Raw genomic sequence first — 19692 nt, forward strand, 5'->3', positions numbered from 1 at the left:
TGCTCCATGAGATGGAGGCAATAGATCACTTACAATGAACGATTGGAAAACCTCTCTTTTCTTTTTTTTTAAACAGAGGGAAAAATAGGTACTTTTGACTAATTTCATTCTTGGCTGCGGCATGTTTGCTGAAACATTCATGAAGATAATACATCTATTTGCAGCCTGAAGCCAACACCTGGCATGGGAAAAAAACAGTAAATATTTGTCAGTTATAAGTAACTGAAGAGTGCTTTATAATGGAAAGTGTTGGGCAACCTTAACTAGAGGTATCACTAATGGCTCCACGTAAAAGATCTGAAAGCAATATGTATACGATGTGTGTAATAACTAAAAACAGCCTTCTAAGAAATTTCCTTAGTTGAGATTTCAAACAAAAAAACACTTGTTTTAGCTTAATAAATTTCACTTGTGTGCTGGTTACACATCAGTTGGCAGATGATCTTGTATGTATTTTTGTTTTTTCCCCTAGAGACTATTATTCTCTATGAGCAGATATAGATCTGGGTGAATGACTTGGGAGTTAAAATAATGGAAGATCATACACTGTCCCAAAACTATTGGTGTAAAGGAACTTTAAAGTCAGATTTTAGGACCCAGATAGTTTTGTAAAACATCTTTACGCTGAAACCTTTCTAATTTCTGCATGTATTGAAGCCTATGAATAGCACACTCTGGGATCTGCAAAGAAAGAATTGAACACGGTTCCCGTTGTCTCATTAAGAAGTGGTTTTAACTTTGCAATAACTTGAAGTTTGTGATATGAAATCTTAAAGAAGCAGATTAATATCTCCCTCACTGTGGGTCTGCTGAATTTATGGATTCCCACATCTCTAATTTCATAGCACTCATCTCTGATCTGTGAAAGCCACAAACTTATTCTACCTGTGATGGGGTCAACCTCTAACTTTCTCTGACATCTTTTAATCCAGTCACCTACCATTCTCTAATTTAACCTAAAAGATTACAGAACTGCATTCTAGGGAACTGCCATGGCAACCGCTAGACATCATCATTAAGATGTGGGCGGGGGGAGGAAGAGCTGGGCTTCCCAGGGCTGGGGCCAGCCTCCAGAAGCAGAGGTGCACTCTTACACACATGCTTCTTTAGGCAGCAGCAACTTCCACAGTCCCTGGACACCAGTGGGGTTGGCTGACTGCATTCTACAGTATGAACTCTAGACATTCTTCACACTCTGTGTGTTTGTTTGCTTCAATCCAGCTTTCTACTAAACTCCAAGTCCTATTGGTCCCAACCTCACTCTCTCAGCCTGGCACTCTCCTCAACAACCTGCCTTCCTTTCCTTCCTCCTCCTTACTTCTCTGCCCATATTAAAATATCCCTTCCTGAGATTTCCCTTTCCCCACCTCTGTCCCATAATATAAGCCCCTGTGGCACTTCATCCAAAAAGAACTAAGACGACCTATGTAAATCTATTCCCTGACCACTTTGCTTTTATATTTCTTTCCCCTAGCCTTTCTTTTTAGACCATGGACACCATTCCAATAGGTCTGTACATTCTGAGTGTTACTATAATATGAATAATAGTAATGAGATGTCTTGGGGCTTCTGGATCCCAGCTGTGTTACAAGCTAACCGCCCTGATTCTGCAGTGCATTGTGCATGGGCAGATGCAGCATTAGGGCCCAAAGTACTAAAAAAAGAGTATTAAGGTAGACCTGAATGATCAAGCTGCTCAACACACCAAATAAAAATACAAACAAATGTTTCGTTTGCATGTCCTATCAGTATTGCGTTCATATTGGCTTATATGCATAGCTAAACTCGTTATACTGTGCAACACCATGTATAGTATGAACTAACAAGTCATGACATTTTGATACTGATTTAATGAAACTATTCCAACAGCAGTCAACCTCAATTTTGTTAGCCCAGTTAGCAGGAAATTCACAGTTCACTTTTTTCATTAAGACATTCTGTCTACCTTGCTTTACAAGTGTTTGAACAATTTTAATCACATTTTAAATCTTTCTCAATTAAGCAACCAGCAACAATTTAAATTGCAAGATGCATAAATATTCATCAAGAACCTGTTCTGCCATCTTTTATGTAGAAGCCTTTATCCATGATGTGCAAAAGTATGATTATTTTACCTACTCTTTATATTTAATGATTAAAGACTTGGATGAAGATCTTAATTGGGAATCTATAGAGGCCTGGATAGATTTACTTGTAGATTGTTATAATAGTATCCTGGTGGTACTGCAGAAGTGTGATGTGTGCTCTACACCAAACCTACAATATACACTGAAACTGGAGCATTCTTACACCATTACAAATGTGTTGCTTTGAGACCTCATCAAGACACATGGGTGGGTTATTTTTATTAATTTTTTTTTTTTTACTTTAAGGATTTCTACCATTCGTACCTTTAAAAACAGTATCAAACACCTGATAAAGGGGCTGACAAATGTATTGCAGAAGGCAAGGCATTAGTTGGATGTTAAAAGCAAAATAACACCCAGCAAAGACTATTTGAAGGAAGGTACTCATGTATTTTAAAGAAAATATGACTCTTTGGTATATTCTCAATTTTTATTGAGAATTGGTGCATAGGGTATACCTCGTAGGCCATTATTTACAATGATCTTTGTTGTGCACAGCTTAAGGAAGAATATGAATGCAAAATGTAACTTTACTCCCGACTTCTGAGAGGCATGTTATTACTCCGCCAAAAGAGGTTTAGTGAGATTATTCCCAGTTTCTTGATATGGCAGAATTCCAGACAAATGTGTGAAGGGAAAAGCTTTAGCACCATCTGGAATCCACAAAGGCCTGCACTGCTGGCTGCCACCTTGAAACACTTATTTATAGAGAGATTTTTCTAAACCTGTTAAGCGCTTTCTTAGTTTATTAAGCTTTTTCCACAGTATAAAGTATAACAAGGTGTCTAAGGATCAGTGAAAGAATAGATAGAATGGCTTTCAAGTGGGATTCTGTAGTGAAGTCATCTTCTAAATGCAAATAGGTGCAAAGATGGTACATTGCAAAAGTTACTCAAATAGAATATGCTGTAACATTAAGTTTGCAGAACTGTTTGGAGTAGGGGACTTATGTGTGATCTCTTAGATAATTTCACCCTCCCTTATTGTAGCTCTTGAATAGGCTTTCTCTGATCGTTTGGAAGGCTCCTGTTAGTTTTTATTTTTATTAAGAAATTATATTAAATGTATACTTCTGCAAATAAGGAACAGCTCACACACAAGCGAAAGGCACTCTAGAGCATTTGCTTTCCTGCTGCTTATCAAGATTACCATTTCAGGTTCTTCCATAGCTTGAGTATGGGCTGCCAATGCCAGATGGCACGGTTTCTGAGAGAAGAAGTAGCTTTTGCTCCAAAGTAATACTGACAAACAATACCAAATTAGCATAAGCAAATGTCAGTGAGTTAACATAAAGCCAGCACTATTTCTGTCTTTTCTTCCTTTCCTAGGCCATGGGTGTTGAGAGTGACCAAGAGATTGTGCAGATGATTGGTACAGAAGAGCACGTGATGGCTGCATTTGCTCCCAGTTTGGAAGAATGCCAGAAAGCTCAGATTTTTACACAGATGCAGGTGTGTCTTTTCATATGGCCATAGGCTATAAAATCTAAAGATGATGACTATTTATTTATTTTGCCATTGGTACGTGGGTTGTTGACACAACAGTTTCACGGTTTTTTGTTATTTTTGTTTACTTTTGGCTTGGGGCCATACATGTCGCAAGAAAATTTCTGCTCTAATTGTCTGAGGAGAGGAGAAAAAATGAAGCCAAGACACATCTATTTGTACTCAGACATGAAGTAGCCCATGTTTAGTGTATGTGGTGGGTAGTGAAGTCTATAATCTGAGTGAGCTGGATTTTTGTTGAGGGCCTCAAATTTTTTTTAGAGTTGGTCACGCCACAGACAGGAACCTTCCACATGTGTGAGAGTGCTTTCATTGTGCATGAACTCTACCGAAATTCTAATCTTTTGCATAAAAGCCAGTAATAATAGCCACCAGTGAAGGATGGGTCATAATTCTCTTCAGTCTGAACGCCTTAATTAGCTGGAATAGAGGCCATACTGCTGTATCTGTTTTTTCATGTACTTACTGATCTGTTAAAACCAAGCTGCAAAAACTTAGTTTATCTCTGGTATTTCATTATAAAAATGATCTAACCTTTTCATAATTAATCTTGAGTTTATTAAACTGGATCTCTTGTTTTCTATTTTTCATCCTTTTGGATTTGTCACAGTTAGGATCGGCATAGAAGCCCTTTTAAGTAAGAGCGTGAAATAATAAAACGGTACAAGGGGAGATTGCAGGGGGAACGTAGAGACATGAGCAAAACAAAACCCTATTAAGAAAACATTCCATGCAGGAAGTACCAAATAGAATAAAGATAAATTGAGTAGAGAGGCGATGAAATCTGGGGAAGAAGGTGAAGGACAGCATAGGAAGGATGGTCTAATGGATAGTGCACTGGTCAGGGTTTGAGACCTGGGTTCAATTCCTGGCTTTGCCCGTGACTCCTTGTGTGATCTTGAGTAAATCACTCAATCTGCCCTGTGCCCAAGTTCTGTAAAAATGGGGGTGATAGCTCCCTTCTTACAGGGGCAGTGTGAGGATAAAATCCATGAATGGATTAGCAGGTGTGTTTCTACTATGGTAATAAGAGCCATATATACATAAATAGATGTGGTTACTACAGGAAAGGAAATAAATCTTACTTGTAATTTTCTCTGGATACATGCAATTACTATGTTAACCTGGATGAAACTGTCAGACTAGACAAGAAGGAGTTGGAGATGAAAAGTGAATTGGGAGGAATTCATGTCTTTGGCACGTGGAGCCATGCTTCTCACGTCCCCATGATGGTTTATTTTCCCTATATTGTGGCACTTATACCCTTTCACCATTCCCTATTCATCCACAGATGTTACCTATGTATAATATTGAAATGTACAGTATGTTATTTATTTGTCAGTTATGTATATTAAGTTGATCACCTACGAAGCTTTCTGTGATGCTCATGAATGAAAGGTATTTAAAAATATGTGGTGGTTTTCACTTCTGTGACTTGACTTTGTAGCTATGCCACTGACAACTAACTAAACTGCAATGATTGTGAAAAATGTGTACACATGTATAGATGACATTCTTAGTACTAAACACATCATTGGTACTTGCTTGACAGGCATTAAAGTACATAGGAAACAAGGTACGAAGGCAGAGGATGTGGGGAGGCCCAAAGAAAACGAAGATGGAGGAAGCACGAGAGCTGCTAGCATCAACCATCCTGACACATGTTCCTGTATGTAGTGTTTCCCTTAACTTGAAAAAATGTTATTTTGGGGGGTGAAACACAAGTTTTCCACTAGTATGAATCCTATTAGAGAGTAAGACTTTTAATGCAATGGCTGAGATTTTTAAGTAACATGTTGCACTTTCCCATTCAAAAGAGAGCCTGCTGAAATTGTTTTAGAACTTGACTGAGTTCTGAATGAATCTCATAGTAGTAGACCAGTAAAACCTTAAAAAGAACAGTGAAGTGCCCGGGAGACCAAAGAGACTTTCAGAGCCCACTAAGTAGTGCTCTTCTGTTTACGACATACTCATTTAATGACTTGCCCTCTGAAGCTTGCAGACGCTCTAGGAGAGAGACTGCTATATACAACTCTAACCTGATCTGCAACAGATCCTGCTTGTATAACAGAAGGATCTCAATCTATTTAAACAATGATTTTTTTATTTTTTTTTTATTTTTTTTTACTGTTTGCTTTCCAATACAGTGTGCAAACTAATACACAGGTGGAATGATGAAAAGTGAAGAAGGGAAATTGTCTGAACATTGGGAGGAATGCTCACCAAGAATGCAATTTTCAAGTTTTGTAAAAATATGTGTAATTATGTTAGAGAAGACCCCAAGGCCCCAGTTAGGATTAGAACTCTGATAGGCTGGGCAAATAGAAATTGACACAATCCTTGTCTCAAAGAGTTTGCAATGGAAGAACATGAGCAACATACAAAGAGTAGGGGGAGCGAGACTATCAAATTCCAATTTTTATACACAATGTAATGTTTTTAAATTAGTTTTTGTAATTATATAAATATCTACTTTTCCTAGTTGCCCTTGTAGGTGTCATGGCCGAAGTGGGTATTGAGAAGGGATTCAAAGGAGGAGTACTTACATGTATTTGTGATAATGCCCTCTGCAATGTCTCTGGAGATCCACTTTCAATAGTATAGACTAGAAAATGTTAGTATTTGACTTTCCTGTTTCATATAAGACATAATGAAGGTATTGCAAAAACAAAAGTGGAAAAATTCAAGCTAATGTAATACCGACAGACTCTGTGGCTCTTAGCTAAGGCGGTAGAGAAAACTCATTAATATCTCTCGCCCGCCCGCCACTAGATGGAACAGAACACTATACCCAGGAGGTGTGTGGGTTACATACTTCCCCTAGCTGAGGAAGCCCGTCCCGAGTTTCAGGAACTTCCCAGTTGAAATCCCAGAGCCCCCACTTGTAACGCCAACAGACCCCAGTCGTCAGCGGGCGGGATCGAACCTGGGACCTTTGGAGCTTAGTGCATGAGCTAAAAGACATATGCCTGTCTCTCTAAGTGGTCTCAGTGCCACTAGATGGGACAGAACACCACACCCAGGAGGTATGTGGGTTACACTAAAAAACCCAGAATAAATCTTTAGAGGTTTGTCTGAAAAGAACTGCTAGAAAAACCTAATGTTGAACTGGTTGGTTTGTGTGTTGTTTTAATTACTTTTTCTGTGGACTCCCTAGCACTGGGTTTTCCATCTGGAGGTCCTGCTTCCTTAAGCTGCAGCCCTAGATGCCAGTTCAAGGGCCACTTTCATGAGTGTGGTATAATTACTGAGATAAACAGAAGGAAAGAAGTCTGCATTTTGAGACCTTAGTCACCATGTTCCCACATTCTAGGCTTCTCAACAGAAAAGTGGATGTATACTCTCCTCATAGCAGCCAACCTTATAGTCCATCACCATAATTAGCACTCATTGCAATCGGGAGCAAAGTCAAGAATGTAGAACACACGGACCTCTTATCCCTAGAGGTAGAATTCCTAGCAAGTATTAAAGTACAAGAGGAGAGGTTTGAGTTATCTATGTGCACTGTAGCTCCTCTGTGGGGAAAGTGTTATTAGCCTGGTATTATTTGAGTACAAAAATTCACTTTTAAGATAAATAAATTCACAATATATTTCTAAAGGGGAGGAAACTCACTAGCGAAATAGGTGTTTGAAGAAATCATATCCTTTTCCGTTATGTAAAAGATAAAACTGTGTCTCCGTAGCTTTCTCTTTCCTCTCACTTCAGCAAAGGTTGAGTAAGTATAGTGGAGGAGATAAACAGTCTTCCAGCAAACATGTCTTGATTTTGCAGGGATTTTTTTTCGAAGCACGCTCTGTGCCAGAGCCTAAACTTTATTAATATAGTGTGATGAGGTGAACTGTATTGTGAATCAGTAGTTGCTGAATTAGAATTTGTCTATTTGAATGTGCATATTCAAACATAACAATTTTTTTTTCAAGTGAAGTGGTGTTTGCGAGAAAGGTCTCCTCTGTAGAGAAAAACAAGTGACCAAGGAACGTGAAAGCCCTTCCTATATTAGAACAGTTATGAGGAATGGGGGCTGCTAAACACACTATTTTATTGCTAGTCGTCTTTTAAAAAAATGGCACAGGAACATTCAAACGTACGTTTCTTCTGGGAATCTATTGATGTCGGCTAGTATAATAGCTAGATTCTGTGGCTGTTGGATTGAGAGAGATAGTTTAGAAAACCTCAAACCTTACAAGTGGGGGATCAAGGAGCAACATTCTCAAATTGTGAATGGAGCTCCATCCAGCCTTCCACACAGGAAAGTTGTTATGCAGGAACCTCAAAGGAGAGTTTATCCAAATTGTGGGGGTAGGGAATATGTGATTTTTGGAAGATAAAGTCTCGCTGTCTATTCTAAGGGTGTAAATGCAGATTTGGTATTACCTCCCACACTATAACTTTCAAGCTGAATCTAAATGGAAATGTGAAGTCTTGAAGGCTATTCCTTGATGCAATTGAAAATCTCTGTTTGGGAAACAGATCTGAAACAGAGTGGAAAATAATGATTCCTAACTCAGGATTGAGTTTACTGGTGGGATATGGGACAGAAACTTGTTTTATGAGCCACACTCTGTGTGAGAGTGTGTGTGTGTGTGGCAGGCAACGTGTCTTAATTTCCAGTGTAGTTGAAATAAGTTTCATTAGTGATAGTTGCTTATGTTTACAAAATGCCACAGTATTGAATTATTCCATTTCCTGCAAACTTTTTTCTTCATAGCTAGACAATGTCCGATATCAATTCAAAGGATTGCCATAACATATTTGACATACATACTTATTCCAATCTACTTCATTTTAAGTTCTCTTTCAATGTTCCTAACACATTTAAGATTTCTCTTGGTGGCTTTCATAATGTAAAACAAGCCCCATTCTACAGTCCTCACTCAGGCTCAACTCCCCACTGATTTAAGTGGGGATCTTTGAGTCAAAACTGCATGTTTGATCCTGTGATATCAACATTTTTCTCAAACCTTTTCGATTACAGGTAAAAGAGTTTCATTTCCGTGCCAAGTGCATCTACACAGCAGTGATGGTCCGCAGGGTAATTCTGGCCCAAGGAGAAAACAAAGTAGATGACAGAGACTATTATGGAAACAAGCGATTGGAATTGGCTGGACAGGTGGGTCCCCACTCTGGGGCTGTGTGATTTTTGTTTGTGTTTTCTTTTTACTTAAAAAAAAGATGTAGATGTGGGGGAACCTGTTGAGTTTGATTTCCTCCTCCTTGACTTTTCTAAAGTTTAAACATGTGCTTAAGTATAGATATGCTTTCCCTAAATTGGGTCTTAAACAATAGAAAACATTTGAAGTAAGATTCTCACCCTCACTCTGCCCCTTTACACCTGGGAATAGGGTTGGAGCAGTGTAAGGGGGCCCTAATAGCCCCAGGTCTGGCTGTAGGAGAACTCTCTTGGTACACATACTGCAGAAGACCCCTGTAAGGGCTGTCTTCTGAGGATCCCCTGGCAAGCTGTGGTGTAGGGGTTGGGACCGGAGGCAGGAGAGCACATCAGGGATGTGCTGCAGGCCTGCAGAGATTTGGGGCAGTACTGCAGCTCTTAGAACTGCCCCAGCAGGTTGCCGTAACTTAGACCAGCCCCTTGGGTTGTCTGAGTTATGCCGGGGGTTTCTCCATCCCCAGGAGCAGCTCAGATTGGGAAGGTGCAAAGATGGCTTAAAGCAACCTTAGCTCCCCTCCCTCTGGGCTGCAAACTCTGTGCTGCATGTCCTTGCATGCTCCTGATAAAAGGGGTGTGTTGTCTATATGTCTGTCAGTTTAGGGCACTGATCACTTTAGTTACCAAGGCCCTAGTATAACTTACATTATTTTACATTTTATTATTTAGTTATGATGAGGAAGTAATTTAGATTGAGGTTGGACTTCATTGCTTGACTCAGTACAAATTAAAACTGTGTATTCAGATATATAATAGCATTTAAGGATTGCACGTGTTTTTATGTTGTACTACCTCTGTATCTTCTTAGACCATACATGAAGAATTTAGACTGATGTACATAATGAGGCAAACTGGAAAAATTGTGTCACACACACACACGGCATCCACTTATGGATTTGTGGTTTTAGGCACACAGCAGTGCCCTGTGCTCTTTATGCCGACCCAGAACATGACACTCAGACCTCAAAAATTCAAAGTTACCATTATCCCCACCCACCCTCACCCCTTACAAGTGCTTTAGAGTAAAAACACAAACAACAAATGTGAGATAACCAGGAAATGCAGAGTTAAGATCTGCCAGAAAAAGAGAAACAACATTTCTGAAGCACACTCAGCTATTATGGCAGTTCAAGAAGTTATCTCGTGGTATCTTTCCACAGTGACATCCTGGGAGAATGCACTGAAGTTAAGATGCTTTAAAATAGAAAAACTTCGTCTCCAAAATACATATGAATGTAATCTCTGCTCCTTGAAGTCTTTAAACCACGATTTGAGGACTTCAAGAGCTCAGACATAGGTGAGAGGCTTTTCGCAGGAGTGGGTGGGTGAGATTCTGTGGCCTGCGTTGTGCAGGAGGTCAGATTAGATGATCATAATGGTCCCTTCTGACCTTAGTATCTATGAATCTGAGACAGTTTTCACACAACTTCTCTTAAGTTATCAGAGCTCAAATAAAACAACAAAAAGTTTTAACTAGTGTAAAAAATGTCCCTTTTTCAAACACCTAACAAAACTTTGCCTAACTTTCCTCCCTAACAGAATTCTTGCTGATTTTACACAAGCATGAAACAACTTCAGCCTAAAGCTAATTTTTCCCCCTGGAATATTATAATTGACCAAACGTTTTAAGATTATAATTAAAGCACCATTGCAGCCTGAACTTGTAACATTATTGCTATAGTTCTGTAGTATTGTAACCAGTAAAAGTAATCATTAATTTGCCACTATAGCCATCCTACTTAAATAAATTGAAGGTTGATTGTTTGCCTTGGTGTAATCAAATCACAGAAAACATAAATGCAACCTTTCTGCAATCTGAAACAAAAGCATTCTGGTTGCAAATGTTAAAACTGCCATAGTTGGTTAAAGTGGTGGTGTAGCCATGCTGGTCCCAGGATATTAGAGAAACAAGGTGGGTGAAGTAGTATCTTTCACTGGACCAACAGAAGCTGGTCCAATAAAAGATATTACCTCTCCCACCTTGTCTCTCTAAAAGTTGGTTAAATTAAATGGGAAGTGTTTTTTTTAATTGTAGAAGATCATTACAACAAAGGCAATGTATAGTAGTTTATTTCATCATGGATAGTTGTGCAGTGATTGCGTATATTTGTACCATTTGATTTAATGGTTCTAGTTCCCTTGGGATTTCCTAAATGATCCTTGGAAGCTGAGCATTTGACTCCCCTTTCCTCTTTCCCCCACCCCAACACATGTTAACAGCATAAACTTGATTTACCTGTACTTGGGGACTAAAACAATTAAAATAAAGCATAGGATGAGATTTCACTTTTTCTTTAAGTATGTTTTTAAATGTTTACAATTAGCAGAAGTTTGTGTAACTAAACGGGCTGAGATTTTTAAAATGCTAAATTTGTGTTTCTGGAATAAAAATCCTGTTGCTTAAAGATTTGAATTAAAAAAGAGCATTCCCGTGTGAAGAGGAAAACATAGCGGTCTAAACAATGTAAAGACATAAAAGGCATTGTGTTTATAAAAATGTGTGAAAACAATAGCTACTAATTTCACACCCCATGGGACAAGGGAGTATGAAATGTGCTTTAGCTTTAGATAACAGAGTTGTATCCACTAGCCAAGCTGGTTTACAGAGCTTTCTCTTCGTCTTTCTGCCACTAGAGGCTTGGTAGGCCAGGTGCCAGCAGAGGTGTTAGCAAAACCTACTGATTTCAGGCTTAATCTTTTCACCTACCTTTTCTCTTTCCTTAATGTGTTCATTATTTGCTGAGCATTACTCTGTTCTTTGTCCTCAGTTTTTTTTGTTTCTAATGCAGCTAGCTTTGTATGGGTGAGATATGGAACAGCACCAAAATCCGGCACCCTGGAAAGCAAGGGATTTCTACCCTGTGACAAAAGAATACCGCCTTGACTTCAGAGATTGCCTAATCCCAGCTGTTCTGATAATATAATTAAGGCTGCCTAATGTCTTTAATTTTGCAACCAGTTTGTGTGAAAAGGAGAATTTGGCATTCTAAAGGCTTAAACACTAAATAACAATCTCAAGGCGCCTAATTAGAATTCTCTGACATTAAGCTAATTGGTGAAACTGTATTTCAGCAGCTTAACTTCTTTATTAATTTTTTTTCTTAGGATTTTCAATCAATTGATGAGCTGTCAGTATTTTTTTCTTAAATATAATTTGCTCTTTAGTGCTCCTGTCTTAAGCTGGCTGAAAGGCCTTGGACTAGCTCTGAAATGTATTGAATATTATCACTGGCATTCCATCCCTTTTCTTTTAATCACTTACTCTTGACCTAAATAATGTGGTTTATTGTGAGACTTTGTTTTGCAGATATTCACTGCTCTTACAGAGAGGCTGTGAAAGTACAAAAATTAGCAAAGTGTGTAAGACTTTCAGGCTGGAAAATGTAAAGTCGGTGTACTTAGGATATAACTTTTTACCTCAAAGAAAAAGAGATTTGATTTGTGTTCATATTCACTACAGTTCCTGGCACTGGAAGATTTTAGTGGAATTGTAGTGTTTATTTTTAAATCAGCAGGTTCAGTGCAGAAAATATTTTTCTAGTTGGCTAATTAAAACATTCTGTTTTTACTGGACATTCGTTTTAAGGTATGATCAAAAGCGAATTTACATCAATGGAAATACTCTTGACTTCAGTGGACGCTGGCTCAAGCCCCTTGATCATTAGAATTGTCAGGGGGACAAACTGCAAAACTGTTTCCCTCTCACTCACGCTTCATTCTCAGTAAAGGGGTATAACTTTGAAGACTCCAGTTAAGTTTTCCTCCCTAAGAGTGTATGGTCTGTATGACTTTTAAAATTAAGTAGAATGATTTTGAGCCAAAAAGGAACTGTTGTTATGGAAGGACCAGCTGTGGCTCCATAGTCAAGGTGTGAGTTTTGCACTAAAGCCTGGTCTACACCGGGGTTTAGGTCAATGTGCCTATGGCGCTCAAGGGTATGAAAAACTCCGACCCCGGAGAGCTGTAACTATGCAAACCTTAAACCCCTGGTGTAGATGCAGCTTCGTCAATGGAAGAATATTTCCATTCACCTAGCTACCGCAGCTCAGGGAGGCAGAGTTACTACAGTGACAGAAACTCACGATAGTAACAGAAGGAGTTTATCTGTGGCATGCCATGGGGTTACAAGAGCATAGCTGTGGTGCCATTGCCAAGCTGCTGTAGCCCCCACAGTGTGTGGACAAGCCCTTAAAGCAGAGATTCAAACTTTTTCTTATGTATTTAAAAAAATATATAGTGTATCCTTCCCAAAATGATAGCACTTATTCTTTTGGATATAGAATGAATTTTTGGGAAATTGTAAGTAAATCTGTTAATTAGTTAAAATAAATAAAAAGTGAGCCCTTTAAGAAATTTTGCACCCAGTGTCAAAATGGGTTTTTTTGGTCCCAGTTCTCGTAACAGAATAACGCAGAGGCTTCATACAGCCTCTGTAGTGATACTGTGTGGAAGTGGAGAGGGGAAGAGGAAGGAAAAAAACCTAATGACTTTAAAAATTAAACTGTTCTGGAACCACAAACACTAAAATGTCCTTATCTAGGTTATTGCCTGATTTCCCCGCAGAGTTAAGGTTGTTTAGAAGCCTCCAGAGGGGTTTAAGAGATATTTATCCAGCAGACCACTTTGTCAAGAGTTTAGTATGGTTTTACTTTTTTTTTTAATATATATATCCTCTGCTGTTGATAGGATAACATCTAGCTGCCTTCTGTAAATTACCAAGCTAATTGCACCTCTGGCCTGTCCTGGTCTCTTTGAATGCATCCCTTCTGCCCCTGCCCACCTCCCCCACCCCTGATCTCAGGCCTTGAGCTGTCTGCTTTCTCGAGGTAGAATCACAGGATTCTCACACTGTCAGATGGTGTTGGGCTATAGTCCCCTGGTGCTAACCGTGATTACCTCAGCAGGTCCAATTTAGATTCAGTACCTGCAATTTTCTTCTTTCCGGGAGCTATGACCAGTGGTGTCCAGTGACCAGACAGCCATCTTAAAACAAGGTATTGTCTGTTTAGAACCAAAGCATTTCAGAGAAAAAAGATCTTAAAACGATAAACATGCTATATGCATCTCTAGCCTACCAGAAGTCTCTTCCCCTTCCACAAGGGGAAACTGGTAGGTCTAAACTTGTTACAGACATCCCAAGACCTTTAGGGTCTGGATGGCAGTTTGTTCCCTAATCTCATAACCCAGTTCAGCATCTTTGCTTCAGGAAGTGTCTCTCTAAATCCTGCTCAGGTTTTTAATTGCCACCCACCTTGTCCCTACAGGGACCAAGTCATTTTTACCTGTTTATAGCCCTTTGATCTGTTAACTCCCAGCACTGGCAGAACAAGTCTTGCAACTTCATTGGATATAGGAGGTGGGATCCTTTAACTAAGAGCTTTCCTGTTGTCTTTCAAGTGTGTGCTGGGATGTTTTAATCTGGGAGCTACTGTCTTCTTCCTGGTGTCAGCCCTCATGCAGTTAAAGCAATATAAGTATATAATAAACATTCCACTAAACCAGTGGTTCTCAAACGGTGGGTCAGGACCCCATTTTAATGGGGTCACCAGGGCTGGCTTAGACTTGCTGGGGCTGAAGTTGAAACCCAAGCCCCACCACCCGGGGCTAAAGCTGAAGCCTGACAGGTTCAGCCCGGGGCATCAAGACTCATGTTACAGGCCCCATGCCTGGAACTGAAGCCCTTGGGCTTCAGCTTTGGTCCACCCCGCCCAGGTCCGTGGGGCTTGGGCTTTGGCCTGCCCACCCCAGGGGTGGGGCTCGGGCGTGCTTGGGCATTTGTCTCTCTCCTGGGGTCGTGTAGTAATTTTTGCTGTCAGAAGGGGTCGCGGTGCAATGAAGTTTGAGAACCCCCACGCTAAACCAATGTAGTGCCACTCTCTGTCTCAATAGCTAGGTCATATGTCATAATTTTATGAATGCTGCACAGCTGCTCCATGTTGGCCATGCCCTGTCTACTGGCTTTGTCTTCATACAAGTCATGTTGATTTACGGATGACCCATAATGAATGAAGTGTGAGGGAAGGTGGCTAAAGCACTCTTGGCAAGAATCTCACGATGACTCTGTTTTTTTTTTTTTTAAAACCTGTGATATGGTGGCTGTGCAGGATACACAAATTTTGGTCTCGGCCCTAGCATCCACAAAATCTCAGTCAGCAAATTTGCTTGCAGTCGTCACCAGTTTAGTTAATCCAAGCTACCTTTGCTCAGGTGGAATAATGCCCCTTCCATTGTGAGGAAATTTTTATTACTTTTATGCATCAGATGGATCTGAGCTGAGTTGTTTGCTTCTCTGGATGCAGGATAAGATGTGGAGTGAACAAAAACAGTCTTCTCTGATTTGAGTTTAGGCCAGAAATGTTTGCTGAGATATTGGGGGTGTTGGGGTCCTTTTTGTATCCCTCTCTAAAGCTCATCAGAAAACACTTTTTGTTTTCTGTGGGAAATTTTGACTTTTCATTGAAAAACCGAATGTTTTCCCAGCCGAAAGACACATCTCATACAAAATTTCATTTAGTGAAAGACCCAATTTTGCATCAAAACAGTTTTGACAAATAACTCTCAGCAGCCCTGTCCGTATCCCTTTCTGGCTGGGGAAGGCAATGGCGAAGAACTGACTCTACTGCTGGTAGGTTCGGCGCTTCCCTCGGGGAGTACACATTGCCAGCCTCTCTAAATGTATAAATAAATAAGTAGTACTCAGGGTTGCTTGAACAAGCTGCAAGTGATGATGGCCCGTCTCAGGGTGCCGCTAGGAGGGCCTGATAGGGCCATATGGTAACAAAGGCATGTTGTTGGTAAGAGGGTATCATGTCATAAACAAGAGTAGTGCCTATACAAATTGCATTACTGGGAAAAGTTAACACGCCTTTCCATGGATAAGAATTTTCAGCCACACCCTTTCCAGACTATGTCTGACCCTCTGTAAGCAAGTACACAGAAAAGAGATACAAATCCCAGCAAGACCCCTGTTTTTCTCAGGACTGCAGATGAAGTAGTTTGGATGATCTCAGAAGGTAATATCATAAGCATTCCTCCACTGCAGAGAACACACTTGCCGGGTCTACAGGGCAAGACATAGAGATGTTTCTTTAGCCTATGGTGTTCAGAATTTATCTCCCTAGGCGTAAGTCTGCACTGCAGTAAAAAACCCATGGCACCGAGTCTCAAAGCCCAGGTCAGCTGACTTGGACTCACAGACCTCTGGCTATAGGGCTGTAAAACTACAGTGTAGATGCTCGTGCTGGAACCTAGGCTCAAGACTCCTCACCGTGTGGGATCTCAGAGCACGGGCTCTAGCCTGAGCCTGCTAATCTGCACTAGTTGTATAGCCCAGCTGCCTGAGCCCCGCAAGCCTGAGTCAGCTGACCCAAGCCAGCTGTGGCCATGCCTCAGGTCTTTGATTGCAGTGTAGACCAGGGGTTCTCAAACTTCGTTACATCGCAACCCCCTTCTGACAACCAATATTGCTACATGGCCCCAAGAGGGAGGACTGAATCCTGAGCCTGTCTGAGCCCTGCCGCCCCAGGCAGGGGGGCCAGAGCCCCAACCATTCTTGGGGGTGGGGGAACCAAGGGCTTCAGTCCTGTAACCTGAGGGCCCCTCCCTCCCACACACACACTCAGTGCTGAAGCCCTTGGGCTTCAGCCTTGGACGGTAGGGCTCGGGCTTTGGCCCTGGGCCCCAGCAAGGCTAATACCAGCCTTTGGCGACCCCATTAAAACAGGGTCCCGACCCACAGTTGGAGAACTGCTGTTGTAGACATACCCTCTGAGACCTTTTGTATATGGTGACCAAGATGGGAGGAAGACTTCTTCCCTGAAACACACAATCAAATAGAGAAATTGGATATTCAAAAGGAAGGTTTAAATAAATACTTCACATGTGTATATTGAAACTCAGTAGTAAAGGGGAAAGAGTGACTGCTAAGAGATGTAGTTGTACGGTGATGTAGAAACCTTAACTTTATTTACTACTTCATGTTGTTTAAATTTTCGACCTTAGGTGCTAAGTTTAAATCTAAGTGATTTTGCATTTAACATATAGAATTATTTATTTAGTAGTATTGGCTTACATAATGCTTTATAGATATAAGAAAATGTTCTCCCTGCCCTGAAGAGTTTAGTTTAGGGTGCCCAATCCTGCTGTCTTTAAAGCCTGGTGGGAGTCTTGCCCTGTATTTCAATGGGAGAAGGCATAGGGTTAAGCATTAGGATCTCACAGGATCCTAAAACTTGTAACAAGCTTGTCCTCAGCTGCTTGAGTTGTGCTTTGGGAGAACTCAGCTGTTTCAAGAAAATCACTTTTAATTGGAAACAAAAAAATAAATAAAATTCACATTGATTCCAAAGAGAGAGAGATTTTATTAAATGTCCTGGTACTCCTGAAGCACAGCCGTATTCAAATCACTCAGGCTGCTGTTGTGAAAGCTACTAGTCTTTGGACTCCTCGTTGAAATGATAACCTGTAAGTTAGACCACCTCATAGTTGTGAATTCAAATGACTTTCTGAAGTTTTCATGCTTCTATTTTTTTGTGTGATTCATCTAAGATGTCAGCAAAATGGAGGTCTGACAATGTTGATTTCAGATGTTATGATTTCCAGAGGCTTTTGACTGTGCAGAGATCATTTGCTTTGGGCAGCCTAGCTGGAGCATGTTGGTGGAAAGATGGCAGATGAGAATGGGTGGCCCTTCTTGTTGGGAGAGAAGTGAGTGACTGGCTCTGTGCTTGCAAGGGAGGAGACAGTGACATTATGTGCAGTTCAGAGGTGACCGTTATAGTTCAGTTTCATTCTTCACACACAGAAATTAAATTATGCAGTAGACTCCAGAATGTCTTAGCTGTGCTTGCTGATTACCCAGTTTATTCAACACTACAATGCTTTGTATGCTGGGAACTACCATTTTTGGCATTCAGTAGCTAGTGCATTTTTAGTCTTTCTGACATTCGAGTTGCTGTAAAACAGAATCTCAGAATAGGATTGTCAAGTTTTAGAATTTATACTGCTTGTTTGAAAAACTAATCATTGTAAACATTGACAGTGCATCATTTAATGCAAATTTAAGTATTTTGGGAAAGCACTAGTGTTTACTGGAGGAGGTTGGGAAAGCTGTGAAAACAATCAAATAGCAGAGCAAAAAAAAAAAAAAAAAACCCTTTAGAGCATCTCCATAACAGACAAAAGGCAAAAGAAATCACTGTATAATGTTAAAATACGTGGAGAGCATATATGAAGAAGAGGAGGGGTTTTGGAACCAATAAATAGCAGCAGTGTTGAATAGTTACTTTTATACCATGGCATTTTATCCCAATCCCCTTTGTAGGTAACTCGTGTACCCACCTGTAGGCTCTTCATTTTAGTGATTATATCTTTCTGTGGGTGGACAGGGTTTGGCACATTGCAGGAGCTACTTGAATATAGACAATAAATATGAAATTAGACGGAGACTTGCATAAATTGCGGATCAGTTGACCATGGCTGCAAGGCTAGGTAGCTTACAGAATAACAGGAGGTTAGATGTACATCGGAGTACCAATCTTGATCATCTCAGATCTACCCTGTCAGAAATGGGGGAAAGGAGTTTCAGCTGCAGCCGGAGGGGAAGCAGGCAGTTCCTGGCAGCTGGCCTGGAGTCACTGAAAGGAAAGAGCTTGTCCCAACTCTTTTCTGCAATAGTTGTGGTAACTGTCTGCTGCCCCTCCCTGCCTCAGTCTGACCATGCCAGCCATGCACCACCCCCAAAATCTATATTGTTAGGGTTCTTTCTAAAAGTGCTCCACGCAACAGCATCGTTCTTCCCTGCTCCCGAGGCATCCTTCGGAGGGAGGGAGAGGGGAGGAAAAAGGCCCTGCTGTTTGTACAAGTAGAATCCCTAAGAGGGTCTTTTTTTTTTCTTCCCCACCCTCTCTGAGGATGCCTGCTTGTGCAGCGGAGTCTGGGGCTGAATGTTAAGGCAGTCAAATTTCTGTATAGCCATAGTTTTAAATCTTGAAAAGTAGTTGTCAGGTGATCAGGAGAATCACACCTTAGTGGTGAAAAGAAAAGGAGTACTTGTGGCACCTTAGAGACTAACCAATTTATTTGAGCATGAGCTTTCGTGAGCTACAGCTCACTTCATCGGATGCATACCGTGGAAACTGCAGCAGACTTTATATACACACACAGAATATGAAACAATACCTCCTCCCACCCCACTGTCCTGCTGGTAATAGCTTATCTAAAGTGATCATCAAGTTGGGCCATTTCCAGCACAAATCCAGGTTTTCTCACCCTCCACCCCCCTACACACAAATTCACTCTCCTGCTGGTAATAGCCCATCCAAAGTGACAACTCTCTACACAATGTGGTTGATCAAATGAGATACAATGTCACCAGGTTGAAAAAGGATTTTAATAAATGGCTAGTGCAGCCTCAGAATTTTGAAAAGAGAAGTATGGTGAAGGAGAGAGCCTCAGACAAATAAAAAAAAGAGTAGGTGTTCTGGGCCATTTGTAGATTTGAAATTCTTTCTAATCTGGTCTTCTGTTTGCATTCTCACCAAAAAGTTAGGTACTGAATATACAGTTTTTATTTCTTTTAGTAAGATGACATTAGTAAGCATTGGTGACCTAAAATGCATCACTTTTGGTCTGTCAAAAGAAGAAATGTCACCCACTATTCACTCTAAATCCAGTTGTTTTGTGTTTGCAGCTTCTTTCCCTTCTCTTTGAAGATTTGTTCAAAAAATTTAACTCTGAAATGAAGAAGATTGCTGATCAGGTCATTCCAAAGCAGAGAGCAGCCCAGTTTGATGTAGTGAAGCATATGCGTCAAGATCAGATCACCAATGGCATGGTAAATGCCATCTCTACTGTAAGTGCTATGTTTTATTGCTGCTTGGTGGGGTTTCTC

At 40.5% G+C, this 19692-nt stretch overlaps 1 protein-coding gene across 2 annotated transcripts in view; it reads left to right on the forward strand.

Annotated features, from left to right (window-relative positions):
• The window catches only part of POLR3B (RNA polymerase III subunit B), a 124834-nt gene that overhangs the window by 28861 nt on the left and 76281 nt on the right, over positions 1–19692 (forward strand). For both annotated transcript variants that reach the window (XM_084617906.1, XM_084617907.1), the window contains exons 10-13: positions 3455–3577; positions 5184–5300; positions 8610–8744; positions 19492–19653. In XM_084617906.1, the coding sequence (XP_084474032.1) occupies positions 3455–3577; positions 5184–5300; positions 8610–8744; positions 19492–19653 (537 nt within the window). The remainder of the gene's footprint in view (positions 1–3454; positions 3578–5183; positions 5301–8609; positions 8745–19491; positions 19654–19692) is intronic.

Source organism: Lepidochelys olivacea (genome assembly GCF_965140295.1).
Source record: "Lepidochelys olivacea isolate rLepOli2 genome assembly, chromosome: 1".
NCBI lineage: Eukaryota > Metazoa > Chordata > Testudines > Cheloniidae > Lepidochelys > Lepidochelys olivacea.